The sequence below is a fragment of the Mycteria americana genome, chromosome 7, assembly GCF_035582795.1.
Source record: "Mycteria americana isolate JAX WOST 10 ecotype Jacksonville Zoo and Gardens chromosome 7, USCA_MyAme_1.0, whole genome shotgun sequence".
Lineage (NCBI taxonomy): Eukaryota > Metazoa > Chordata > Aves > Ciconiiformes > Ciconiidae > Mycteria > Mycteria americana.
The window spans coordinates 41,153,060-41,167,323 of NC_134371.1; the positions used below are offsets into that span (position 1 = coordinate 41,153,060).

A 14,264-nucleotide genomic window follows, 5' to 3' on the forward strand; every position below is an offset into this window, starting at 1 on the left:
TGAGCAGTTTTGCAGTTTAGTAGACTGCTGCATTGCATTTGGCTTTTTGTATTCTTAGATCAGTCACCTAACATAGACGAGCAAGTTGAGAAATGCTTGCCATTGAGACTGTTCTGTTTCTCTATATGCTAAAATTGATTGAAACTTGATAATTGTCTAATGTTACTATTTGCCCACTGTTTTGTAGCCACAGTGCACAGTAGTCCAATAAATGGGAGGCAGAACAAGACATTTCTTCATTGAATGCCTACCCTGTACTCTAGGACTCTTGTGTTTGTAGGTTGCTGTATTCTAAGTTCAGATTTTGCCTGGTGTGATCAGTGCTCTAACCTCTGAGTTAAAACTATTAAGAATTTCTTTGGCTAGTCACTTAAAGGTGATGTTGAAGCAAAAGTTGGGTATTCCAGGTTCCACAGTAAAGTCAGAATGCTGCAAATCTGATTCTTGTGGCTTCAGACAGCTTTTGGCAAGTGAGCCTGTGGAGCAAGTATATTGTACCTTGTTTTTACTTGTTCACATTGCATACTGTAAGCTTCTGGTTTGCCTTTTCCATGGAAGGCTTTACTGGAGTTCTGAACTGCATACTTGCTGACTTTGGGTGTGTCTAACTGCATAGACCAAGCCAGAGTTGACCTTAAAATTATGCTTTTTTTTTCTGTGATTCCTTTTGGCAGCAGGTCATTTGATATGTGCCCAAAACAACTTCTGCTGTTAAGCTTCTGCTCATTGAGAAGCTGAAAGTAAAACTCTGGAGCCTACTAAGAAGTTGCACACTAGACACTTGTAGCTGTATAACATGATATGCACTAGATTGTTAGCTCCTTCCTGAGTGTTCTCTGTGGCTGGTCATTCATTTTCTCAAACTTTTTCTAATATAGGCCATTTGAAGAGCAGACAGCAGCTGTGCCTGGTGTTGATCCCACCAACAGCAACTCTTTACATCAGGAGGATGGAGGTGTTACTGCTGCAGGACAAAAGAGCACCAAGGATGCAAGTGGCAAAAAGAGAGAAGAACCTAAGGCTGGTCCAAAGAAGCCTAAGGAAAAAGTGGATGCCTTGTCTCAATTTGATCTTAATAATTACGCAAGTATGTATTGTTAATATGCTAACAAGAATTTGTAATCCTGCTAGATTTGCTGCATATAGAGCTAGATGTTTGAAAATTTACAAAAGAGGAAAGGTGATTTTTTTAAACACCAGAATAATTGTGTACTTGAGTATTGCTACCTTTGTCACATCTAATTAACCTGTGTGCCTCTAAAAGGTGGCAAATATCATTGTGTGGTTTTATGTATAGATAAGAACAATTTTGTTCTATCACCTAATCTTAACTCTGTCATTCAGACCATTTTCCACCACACGCTAATAATTTGCTTAACCTTCATAAGCAAAGGCAGTGGATATCACTGATAAGCCTGCAGCTAATATTCAGTAAGGCTGTTCATAATTATGTTTTGGTTCTTATTTCCTGGAGAGTCTGGTACAGGAACCTCCAGTTTTTCATTTCTTCAAGATTAACTCCTTGTCTACAAACTCAACAGCAAATCACTTGGCAAGCAGAAGCTTACCTTTAATCAGGGCCACCATCTGTGTCTGTAGGGAAATTGCTTCCACTCTAAAACAGATTTTGGCTTGGTGTGCTGCATCTGAAGCTGTTAAAACAGCAGCATCTATACCTTTCCTTTTTCTATAGGTGTTGTGATCATTGATGATCACCCTGAAGTGACAGTAGTTGAAGACTCCCAATCTAACTTGAATGATGATGGTTTCACAGAAGTGGTGTCTAAGAAGCAACAAAAACGCTTGCAAGATGAAGAGCGTAGAAAGAAGGAGGAACAAACAGTGCAGGTACAAGACCAGCATTTATAGTGGGAAAGAGCTCCTTGCAGTACTGGGAATGTATGCAGAATCTTCCTTCCAAATAAGCTATATTTTGACTTTATAAATATAACTAGATAGTTGTATTAAGTTGTTCAGAATTAGTAAATTAATTTTCACTTAGTCATCTTAGGATTCTGTGTTTCCTGATTGGGCACTGTCAGGCAGATGGAACTGGCAAACTAAAACCACCATTTTTCATACTGTGACAAAGATTTATACTATTGCTTGTATAAAAGGTGATTCCAAGAGGAAAATGGATGAGAAATCATTGTTCCTGTAGTTAAATACCCCTAAAAAAAAAAAAAAACTTCTTTAAGACAGGGTTAATCAGATTGCTTTTTGCTGCTACACAACGTACATTTGCTGCTACACAATGTACAATGTACAACCATTGTACACAATTGGTTGTCCATACAGAGGATCAGCTGTAAGAACAAAATTGGCTTCCGCTTACAGGTTTGGACCAAAAAAGGATCAAGCGAAAAAGGCCGAGGTCAGAATTCCAAGCTCCCACCCAGATTTGCCAAAAAGCAGCAGCAACAGGCGGCAGCCGCAGCTGCACAGCAGGCACAAGCTCAGGCACAGCCTCCATGTACAACGCAGACTCCAGGTCAGCCACAGGCTTCTGCTCAGCCACAAAACCAGGCTGCAGGAGGGACAGCCAACACAGAATACACGGTGTCAGGCAAAGTTCTGCAAAACACCCCGGCTCACAATGGTCTAGGAACTGAATTATGGGAAAACAAGGTGCCTCCTACAGCAGTTCTAAATGATATTTCCAAAAAATGTAAGTGGTGTCTTTTGGATTTGGGGCGGGGGGCAAGCATTGTAATTAGAGAATGTTGATTGCCAGCTCTCTCTGTTAATGTCTCACTTCTACCTGCAAATGTATTTTGCACAGGGAGCAGAGGACAGCATTCCCAAGTGCAGTGTTGTAACCTATGAATATCTCGGAAAAGAGATTTTTGCAGTATGATCTTACTCAGTGGTTTACGTTGTTGTCATGTTCTTCATTCACTATGAATGAGCAGCTGTCACTCCCCTCAGAAATCTGTTTTCCTGGGCTTGGTCATGCTTCCAAACATGGTGATTGCCCCACTTGAGAGCAACTAAATAGGTAGCATATTGTTAACTGCTGAATAGGTTAACAATTTCTTAACCAGAGCTTATTTAATCAAGATGTCTGTAAGTTAATTCTCAGTCAATTGATAACTTTAGTCAAATGCATTTGGCAACATTGGGGTTTGTTTTTTTTTTTAACTCTCTTTTCTTAATTGTCAGTGGGACCCATTAGCCCACCTCAGCCACCTTCAGTCAGTGCTTGGAACAAGCCTTTGACATCTTTTGGTTCAGCTACATCTCCAGAGGTAAGAATGAAGGGAAGAAGAGTAGCTGTATGTGAAGCTTGCCCAAATTATACCTCTTTGGGACTGGGTTATCCATTGATACAGGCGTGCACACAGTTAAACTAGTATGTGTAGAATGTATCTCCATGAAGTCAGGAGGTAGTACAGAAACACAGGATACAGGCTAATGCTTTTATGATTGCAGCATGGAAAAACTGTTATTTTAATAAAGTCTCAGCCGTTCACAGATTCTATTGATAGCTGTCGTTCACTGCATTTTTTAAGTAAAAATATTGCCTAGTTTGCATGTGAACACTTGTGTACAGTTCAGTAATGTAGACAGAAACAGGATGTCTCCAGGGAACTAAGTGGTTTTTTGTGTCTCAAATCAGAGATACAAAAAGGAGTAGATGCTTTCTAACTATATTAGCTCTACTTATCCCATGTAATTTGCATAGCCCTAAATTTTATCTTTGAAGTCCTGTGATTTTGTTTTCTTGGGCTTTTCTGGTCTTGACTTTATTGTTTTAAACTGTAAGAATGTGACATAACTCTCTTAGGAGACCATTTTAACTGTGTAAAGAGATCTGGAAATATTTTTTAATGTCTTATTCTTCTTGAATTGAACATTAATTTTTGAACTTTCAGGAGAATGTTGTGAACCTGAATCTGGACATTTTGATATTGCACTTGTCCCTCTCCCCCTTCTCTACCAGTTCATAATCTTGATCTTGTTTATGTATTTCTTCACTGCTTTTTTTTTTCTTACTCTTGAGCTTGTATAAACAGTAGGAACTTGAGGAGCAGGAAGTGTACGTTCATATATTGTTTACTCTTGCAAATCTGTTGCAGTCATAAATAATGCTTTTGCTGGGAGAAGGTAAAAGTACCCTTTTAGTGGTTTTCAGCTGAGCGTATTTTGTGCTCTTTTGTGAACCAGTGGCATTGTATTGATGTAGAAATCTTTTGAAATGTGTTAAATGTTTGCCTTCTAACTAGGGGACGAAGCCTGGGCAAGAAGGTGGAGTCGATCTTGGTATAGAAACTATTCAGTTTGGAGCCCCAGCTTCCAGTGGCAGTGACAATGAAGTTGGCCCTGTACTTTCTGAGAAGTCCACTGACAAGCTACCAGAACCGAAAGAGCAAAGACAGAAACAGCCTCGGGCTGGACCCATCAAAGCACAAAAGGTAAAAGGTCGTATCTTCAGTACAAACTTTTAAACTTAAAGACGTTCAGCCAAAAAAAGGTTACAAATAATGGAATAATCATTAAGTTACGACCAGACCTAGAAAAATTGCATTCCCCTCTTGTATTTCCTAAAAAAATCAACAAGTTGGTTCTTGGAGAGAAGATGGGGAATTCAGTTCAAGAAGCAAGTGTAAGTAAACAGCATCCTAGCCCAGCAGAGTCTGTCCATTTGTTCTGTGTTTGGAGTAAGGGATGTGGCTGGAGCAGGGATGGGATTATGGATTTGCGATAGCTTTGTTGGGAGACTATGGATGTGGTAGTGTTTTGGTTTTGTTTTCTAGTTTGGGGGTTTTGGTTTTCTCTCGAGCTTACTTTGCTCAGGCTTTAAGAGCTGTTTTGAAGCAGGCATTCTGTTTCTGCCCTGGCTGTATCTCCAGTTTCAGTAGTTCTTCCTGCCACCATGCCTGTCTTGCCCCCCTCTAAATGATGCATGGTGCCCTACTTAGTTTTGTAGCCAGATTACCAAGATGAGTAATACATCAAGTTGCAGGAAAAGAAGTGTTTTGAGGAAAGGGAGGAATGTTAGAGCCACTGATTTGAAGTCTCAAATTCAAATGCACAGATGTCTGGATAATTAATTTTTTTGCAACTAATCTAGGAAGACTGGATAAGTAATCAAACTTACCTCAATTTAAAAAAAAAAGTGTTATCGCTTGCCCTCCAGAGATTTAGGGGCTCCGTTTAATCATCATCATCTTGTATATCCATTGTTACCACTCATAAGGAGTAATACTTTCTCCTCCTGTCATTTAGATTACACTTGGTGATCTTTCATGTTGATGAAATGTAGTTTCCTGTTATTTCCACCTCCAATGCATACTTATCTGTGCATTGCTAGCACTCAGCACCAGCTTCTTGCTTTCAGAAAGAGATGGTTATAGCAGATAAACTTGGCTGGTGACTTGCAGAACCAGCTGTTTCAGTCCCTCTTGATGTCTGAGATTTGGCAGTGGTCCTGATGTAATTAAAGCCCTTTTATCTTTCTAGAAGACCGGGTGTTTCTTTGTTTGTGTTTGGGGTTTTTTTTCCAAAAAAAGTACAGTCACACGTAGAATGAATTTAACTTCTGCTACATGAGACACTCGGTGGGTATGCTGCAGTTCATGGTTTTTATTGCAAAATATAAAACCCATCCAGCAGAGAATTATGCAGTAGTTAATACTGCTGGTGAACTGTAGTAACCCAGCACATTCAAAACCCGTATCTCAGGTATACTAGCAGCATGCCTAAAACTGCCCCCATGAAGTAATTTAAAGATGCTGAACTCCAAAGTTAAATAAATATATAGAGAGTCTACTTTACACTGTATAGAAAGTTCCTTTTTTTTCTGCTTGGTTGTAGCTGTCAAGACTCCTGTAGATTTTTTTTGAAAGACAAATGTGTGACTAAATGGTAAATTCATTAGAGATTAACATTTTTGTGCGCTCTTCTGAATGAGAGGGCTGTAATCCTTTAACTGTCTTGATGACAAAAAAATGCCAACAAACAAAAAATTCCTACACACCCACCACCCCCATGGTGATATTGTTTGCTATGAAGCCTAAATACAAACTTATGTTCAGGATTGGAGGTTAGTATTGTTGAACTAATACGGGCAACGTAAGAGGGACCATACTTGGAAAAAAGCAATTTACCTTTCCAAGTGTGACCTTAAAGTGTCTGGAGGAATTTCTACCTCTGTAAACTGTTAGAGCAAAAAATATTTGGGGTGAGGTGGGTCTGATATTCCCAATTGATGCATTGCAGAGCTCAGGCATCTGCTTCTACTGTTATTTTCTCCCTTCCCTCTGAAAGCTAGTCTCTGTTGGTCTCCTGAGGGTACCAGATACCTTTGGGAAACTCCAAAGCCCAAAGGCATTGTATTGTACAGAGTCCTTATCTACTCCTGAAACAGCTGGCTTGTATTTATAGAGACAATACCAGCAGCTTCTGTCTTTCCACTATCAAAGCTTAAGGAATAGGATTTTAAGGACTGCCTTTAAGGAATTTTTTTGCTGCTCTGTAGTGAAATGGGCTGAATAGTCTCAGCCAGAAAGGATGTGGGTACTTAAACAGCAGAGCATTCGGGTTCCCTGAGGCCCTTCATTCTACTTTAATTCAGCTGTACAAAAAGGAATTACTGAATTGCAGCAGTTATTCCAGCCATGGTGTCTGCAATATAAGGCAACACTTGTGCGTAGGTGTTTTTATTTTTTCTGGATGTCCCCTTAGTGCTCAATTCCTAGGGAATAATGCTGCCAACATCCATACATCAAGATATCTTCAAATGAAGGTAGTCTTCTGTTGTAGTTTCCTGGGGCCCTGTAAAATCCTGATTCTCTGAAAATTAAAATAACCTGTATGTATACGAAGTCTTGTGGCTTCTATACTTTTTTGTGCTTTTCTTGTAAGGAGAGTCAAGCTGCCTTTCTTCTGTAGGTTTTAACTAGATCTTATTTTTGTTGAACTTGTACCACTTCACACAAAACATGTATTGCTTGAAAATAATGGTTTAGATTCCTAATGTTCAAAATGAATGCATTTCATTCATGTATAGCTAACTTAGTCGCAAATGATTTATCTGTTAGAAAATGCTTACCCTTCAGGAAAGCTTTGTTAGATTTAAACAAAATTATTTTAAGCATGTTAGAATATTCTTGTGGGATAGGACATGGGGGGGAAGACATAACTGACAAGTTAACACTAACTTAGCTTCCAGACTTGAGTCCAGTAGAAAACAAAGAGTATAAACCTGGTCCTATTGGGAAAGAGCGTTCTTTAAAGAACAGGAAGGTGAAGGATGCCCAACAGGGAGAGCCTGAGGGACAGGAGAAGCCACCTCCCACCTCTGTCAGAAGTCCAGAACCTGTCACTACAAAGGAAACCAAAGCAGCAAGTGAACTGAGCACGGAAATAGGAACGATGATATCTGTATCTGCTCCAGAGTTTGGAACAAACACAAAGGTAAGAAAAATATTGACAAATTACTGAGCACTATATGTAAAATATTGTTACAATGATGTAATTGACACTTGGTTGCCTGCTGGTGGTAGTTACCTGGACAGCAGAGCCTACTGAATAGCAGATATGAAACGTATCGGTACTGCTTGAATTAAAGACTTCTCCAGAAGTGGTACGGAGACATGCTGTTTGTCATACCCCTGTACAGAGAACAGCTTGGAAAGTTTTAAACTTTTTGGTGCCTTATGAATGTGAAAACTCTGTCCTGAGCCTTGCTGTGGAGAGTGGCACTGGAGCCTGGTATAGGCAGATTCTGTAAACTCAGATATATGTGGTATATGCAAGACGAGTGCTTGACTTTCAGCAGAGAACTGGAGTGAAGTAGCGTGCGCGATCGTTGGTTGAGTGCATGGATGACCTGAAGCTGTGAATTAAGTGCTGTTCTGTGAAGAAAGAGACCTCTAAACCATGAATATGCTAAAGCATTGGATAAGGCTTGTTCAGTTTACCTGAAGGGTCTGTATGTCAGCTCCTGTTGGCTTGGATATTGTCAAGGTATCCCTTGCAGAACTCCTTCAGGGTGTTGAGGACTCATCATAGTTGTCTGCATGGAACTCCCCTGACTTCTCTATAACTGCTTAACTGTGAGATAGTGACTTGCTGTTGGGATTCATTGTTCTACAGCTCAGTTCTTAGCTGTGGTGCATTGATAGCACTGGTTGAAAAACATCCACAGAGGTGCTCTCCTTTTGCCTAAGGACCTGTGTGGGCACTGCCTTCACTATGGTAGCATTGTGTCTTGAGCAAGAACTATCGTTGTCATGTCTCAAATGTAAAGATACCATGCAGTTTGAGTAGCTACTAGTTCATAGTTACGCCTGCTTTGGTAAAGGAAGAATGCTTCCTGTACGTTTGTAAAGCAGTTTTATGAGTTTAGACTCAAGTTTGTTGCATGCTGTCTTAATCTGTCTTTTCCTAGTCTTAAGCAGAAATTTTCTGATGCCATTTAGGAAAACCAATCCTCTGCAAAAACTTACATTAATAGTTGAAGAATCTGAAATGCAGATCACTCACAATTTATCTTTGTCACATGCAGCTTGGGGGGGGGGGGGGGGGAGACGGACACAATTTTGGCAGTTTTTTGCCAAGGTGTCATGCAAGCAGAAGATGCTATCTCAAGTCTTGTTACAGAGCAAGTGTTAAGGAGGATATTTGTGTCCGACATGGTAGCTGCAAACTTGATTTTTGAGTGGAATGGCAAACACATAAGAAAGTTCAGTGCTGGGATTTTTCATCCTTCCTGGCAGTTTCCATCTTGTAAGTAGACATGAATGGTTTATGCTGATACCAGAAATGGATAAAGTGCCCTTCTTGTATGTAGAATCAGAAGTGTAGAGCCGTAAACACCAGCTTGCTCAAGTATTTGGTAAGAAGGCTGTTCGTATGTGTGTCACGTGTTTTCTCACTGTCTTGTTCAAGCTCCTGTGGCCAGAGCTCAAGAGAAGGAGATGCTTCTTCTAAACCATCTACAGAATAGGAGACATATCTTTGTTGATTACTCCAGGCTAACTCAATATCGAGTAGCTCTGCTGAAATCAGGATAATTCCTCTCTACAATTGCATTTTTAAAGTATGAGGTCTGGATTTTGTGCCTTTCTGGCCTTCGTTAAACATGGGTTGCCGAGGTTCTTAGAACTGCTGCAGTATTAAAGCGCCAAGCTTCTCTCTTCTGGAGGGAAGACCAGAGTGAAAGGAAACTTTCCAGTTTGTGCTGGATATGAAAATTCCCAATAATTTCCTCATTAAGTGGTTGCTAATAGAAGCATTTAATAATAGGCCTAAATATTCCTGTCTCAACAGTTCCAGGTTTGCTTTTGAATTCCTTTGTCATGAGTAGTTCCTGGGGCGTCGGTAAGTTTTCTAGGAAAGGGGTGGTTGTATTTCATATTTAATTCTACGGAAGTTGAACCGACAACCTGCAGATTTATTGGAGAAGATAAGCTTCATCTAGATTTTGCAGGAATAAACCAGTCTTGCTACTTTTTAAAGTGGCTTTTAAAATGGCTTCAAATACTGCTCTGGCCCTGGCGTTTCTATACTGATTTGTATTGCAACTGCTTTCTCTTGTCTTCGCACTCCTTCCATTGCTCATTAGTGAGGGAAAAAGTGATGACATCTTTAATCTGTTGTTTGAATGTCAGGTGTTGAAGTTTTAGCAAACCTAAATTATTTCTCTTTTGACACTCTTTAACATCCTTCTCAGAGACTACTGCTCAGCTTCCAGGAAGGCACACTTTCTTTAGTGTATTTGGTGATTTAAATGTCTGTAAAAGTCAAGCCAGCTGTCCTCCTTCAGAAGCAGAAGCTTTATAAGAGTACCCCATCCATCCCAAAACAAGCATCTTAAGAGCATGTGTATTTAATCATACAAGACTGTTTTACCTGAGAAACTGAATAACTATAAATCAACTCGTACTGGTGAGATGTTTAAATTCAGAATGTAAGCATGATGCTCTGAAGCAATTGCAGCTGTTTCTCTTGGGTTTTGCAGTATTTTTGGAGTAAAGGCAATCTGATGGTGTAAGTCTCTGAATCGGGTAAGACACCTTTTACCCCTTGCCTTTCCCCACCCTACCACGTCTAAAGCTTTGAAGCTTTCAAATCACAGGAACGATCAATACCTGGTTGTGGACATGGCAATGAAATGTTTGCACAGGTAGTTGGTAATAGCTATGTGTTACAGAGATGATGTCTGAAAGGACACAGCCTGTACTTGAGAATAAATTTTCAGTATCTGACAAGCTCTCTGGTTCGAGTGATTTACGTAAATCAGGAAAAAAATCACAATAGTTAATTAATCCCATATAGTACCCTGATCCTCAGCAAGGTCAGCTCTGAGGTCTGCCTTGTCCTTTAGTTCATAAAGTCACTTCAGGTTTTGTGATCTCTTCTTTTTGGGCACAGTAGGTAGTTATAAAAAGTTTGCCTGTTCTTTTTCTTCAGGTCTAAAAAACTTGTAGATAACTCCAAAAAAGCATGTACAGCTTTTTGCTCTTGCTGTTATTACTGTTACTAGTTTATAATGAAATAATCAGTTGGTTTCTTCAGTAAAACAGTTGTACAGGAGAATCACTTTAATTGAATTACAAAAGCTTATGGTGATAAGCCATATCTAACAGAGACTCCTAGACTTAATGTACCAGTAAATGAAGGATGGTGGTTAATCTACAGCTTATGGAGTGGTGTTCTTATGGCTAAAGCATTGTCTTATCTGCATGTTCAGCATGTAACTCAGCATGTAACTCATCCTTGTAGCATGGTTCAGTATTGCGCATATACTTCTAGGGGCATCAGAGTTGATATGGTGGTTTGGTTTTAATTCTAGCGAAAACGCATTTTTGTGCTGTAAGTTTCCAAAGTGAGAAAGCTTAGCAATAGTCTTGATCTGACTTCTTTTGTAAGGAATTTTAGTGCTGAGACCCTGTAAAATTTGCATCCAAACCTTGAAGGAGTTTTAATAATGTTACATTAAAAACTTCCTCTTGCTTGTGCAGTAAAGCATCTTAAAAAAACAAGAAGCCAGTTAATTACTTCATGAGAAGGACCTTGTGATTAAAGCAGCCTTGTGTGCTTGCCTTGTTCTACCCAAATTAAGGTTGCCTATTGGAATCAAATATAAATGTGCAGTGTGCAGTTTGGTGGTTTGGATTGTGGGAAACAGGATATATCTCATATTTCACCAGTTTAACAAGTAAAGGAAATAACTAAATGGAGAAAATAGTTTTCTCTGATTTCTTCATAAATACAAAAATAAGTCAATGTGCGCATTGTGTCCTCTCTCACCCCATTATGGTTTAGCTTGTTGTCCTACTCTTTTACCAAAATGAGGTCATCCTTTTAAGGAAGAGTCTTTGTTACTTGCCAGTTAGTATCTTGATGCTTTAATTACTTTTTTAGGAGACATTGCCATAGGCTTGAGGAGTAAATTGAGTGTGCACTTTTCTAATAGCTTATCATACTGGTTGGATGCCATTAAACAAGCATTATGTAGTTCGTGCCTTCAAAATCATGATGTGTTGGCAAGTCCAGGCACTCATCAACAGTCCTGCTGCTAATTTGTCCTTCAGTTCCTTCTTGGTGTTTGGATCTGTAAAAATGATAGAGCCTTTTCTGGGCTTCAGACATGTAAAACTTTGGAGTTTGCAGTGCTTGCTAGAGAGTGGATCTTGGCTAATTCAGGGTCACGCAGTTTGACTGACATGGTCTCTGGGTCATGTTCTGATAACATGTTTGCCTGTCCAGAATACACGCAGCAGATATCCAGTGACAAGAACTAAAAAACAGTGCTCAACATGGCTTCACAGAAGTACCAGTGCCTTTTTTGTTCATTGTAGGTCACTCTCTAGAGAGCTGTCAGTGTTATCAATGAGACGCTTTCATCAGGCAGTTTATACCTACAACTGCAATAGTCACTGGGTACAGCTAGGTCCATGAAAGTGGACCTTGCTCATTGAGCACATTAAAGTCCACTTAACTGTAAAAAATAAGCTTCAAGGAAAGCCTCTGGGTAGACTGGAAACTTCAGCCCTTTTCTTCCTTGAAATCACTGTCCAGTGCAGAAATCAGGAGGTAGACTTCACCATCCAGAGAAACTGAGTCTTGTGACTTTCAGAGATAAGACTTAGAGGAAAGAGAAGTGTTTTGCAAATTGCAACCATCCCTATGTGTTCTTTTTAATCTGGAGGGCCTGCCTTGTCATAGGTTTACCCAAAAAATTTCTGTGTTTATTTAAAGCTACAGAAAGCTTTCAGCTAATATATTTTACTTTTTAAATAGGCTAAAAGTGCCCACAGGTGGCTAAAGCATCTTGGGTGACAAATGATAATTGGCTACGCCACCACAGTTCAATATGTCTAGTGCCCAGGCAGTACATCGCTCTGCATATTCTTGCTTTACAGACTGTATTTTGACGTGTCTCCAGATGTACGTTGTGAGGTCATGAGGCAAACTGTAATCTCCCAAGAATTCTTCTGACCTCAGCAGCAATTCAGCAGCAAGGATTGCTGGACATGCCTTCTAAGAAAAAACTGGTGTGAAATTCTAGTCTTCTGTTGCTTGGTGAACTCCTCCTTTAGAAAGGCTGACATCTGTCCAAGAAATTTAAATCTAATTTAGGTAAGGGAGATATTTTAATGGAATTATTTTTCTTCACAGGAGTCTGTAACAGACTACACTACACCTTCTTCTCATCCTAACACAGTGGCTACTAGCAGTACAAAAATGGAGGAGACTTTGGTGACGAACGTAAGTCTATTGCAGTGATCGTCTTGACTTTGAAGACAAGAAAATATTTTCACACTTCTTTAAAGCACAAAACAGTGCCTTGAGTAAACAAGTCACTAGGGTTTCTTTCATGTTAACTAGTTGTGCATTAGTAATCTTACTCTGAAGGACGATTGGTTTGATTAGTATCTGTTCTGGAATTCTTCAGGTATTTTCTTGTCTTTTGAACAGCCACAATGAGCTAAAGAGCACAGAAAGTGGAGAAGTTGTTTCTAGGGACAATTCTAAAAAACCAAAGACAGGCATAATGAGGGACTGTGCTCTCAGAGCAGTTGGGACTTGAACCTGGTACCAGTAGCAAAGCTTTGTAGGTGAGTTTGAAGAAAGGCTTTTACAAACAAAGCAATTTTGAACTGTACCTGAAATCACAGCAACTGCACATAAAGGGAGCAGCTTAATGGTTTCTGAAGGCAGACAGCAGGCTTTAAGTTGTTCAGCTGCTATGGAGATGAGATGTTTGTAGTCCTCAAAGCCAAGTGATTCTGGCTGTGTGAGTGTGGTGTAGCAATTGAGAGGACCAGCTGGGTTGTGACTTGTAGCGAAGTCAAGTTTGTCTTGAGTGTGCTGGGATGTCAGGTTGGGAACTTGGATCTTACTGTTTTTGTTTGAGTAGCAGAATAGAATTAGCTCAGAGTTGAGTCACTTGTTGATTGCGGGAGAAAGGAATAATTTATGAAGATGTCTTGCGAATTCCATCTAAGAAATACTTTTCAGCTTACTGCAGCATCCTTTAATGCAGTTTTGAAGCAATACTGGTTGAACTTATTCTTCTGCTGGATTTTCTGGTGGTGGTGTGGTTTGTGCCTTTGGTGGTTAGTGTGGAAGACTTTCGTGTTAATGATGTTATGTTAATGTCTGTGCTATCACCTGCTTCAGAGCTTCAGTATCTCCTCTGTCTTTTGGATTAGCCATATCTCATCCAGTGGAAGTCCATTAGCTGTGCTCCGAATGGAGAAAGAAATGGTCAGAAGTAGTAGAATGGCCACTGCAGTATTTTTGATGCATTTCATTTAAAACTAGGAAATCCATCAGTGTTTTCTTAGGCAAAGATAGCAATAGCATTATGTCAAGTTTATTTCCTTAAGTTTCACATCTTTCATCTTTTGGAAGAGAAGATAACTGAATTCATTTATTGGATGGCAAATCTGTTTTGGTTTGTTTCATGGTCCTGTGACTTCGGAGGTTTATAGCTTCCTCTTTTCAGAAACTGCATCTCAGAACTCAAGGTCACGAAGCCCCATGTACTGTTTTGGTACAAAAGGGGCCAAACTTGGCTTGGGAAGAATTTTTGCATATCAGTAAACTGAAATGGTACTTTAAAGTAAGTCCCAAAGCAGAAAATTGGTATTTGTTTATGCAGAAGACATGGACACTTTAGAACCTTAGTCTTCAGCCTCTTAAAGAGAGATGAGAAGCATCTCAGCACCTGCCTTTCCCCGCCTACCAAATTTTCACCTTATTTTATCAAAATCTCCCTGCCAAATGCTCAAGCCTTGGAGAAATTG

General features: G+C 39.7%; 1 protein-coding gene across 16 annotated transcripts in view; it reads left to right on the forward strand.

Moving 5' to 3' along the window:
• PRRC2C (proline rich coiled-coil 2C) overlaps positions 1-14,264 on the forward strand; it is a 76,406-nt gene that overhangs the window by 41,280 nt on the left and 20,862 nt on the right. For 12 of the 16 annotated variants that reach the window (XM_075508025.1, XM_075508032.1, XM_075508030.1 and 9 more), the window contains 7 exons: positions 879-1,087; positions 1,694-1,848; positions 2,338-2,668; positions 3,163-3,248; positions 4,227-4,415; positions 7,168-7,419; positions 12,631-12,720. In XM_075508025.1, the coding sequence (XP_075364140.1) occupies positions 879-1,087; positions 1,694-1,848; positions 2,338-2,668; positions 3,163-3,248; positions 4,227-4,415; positions 7,168-7,419; positions 12,631-12,720 (1,312 nt within the window). The remainder of the gene's footprint in view (positions 1-878; positions 1,088-1,693; positions 1,849-2,337; positions 2,669-3,162; positions 3,249-4,226; positions 4,416-7,167; positions 7,420-12,630; positions 12,721-14,264) is intronic. The other 4 variants (XM_075508035.1, XM_075508038.1, XM_075508039.1 and 1 more) reach the window with 2 other exon arrangements.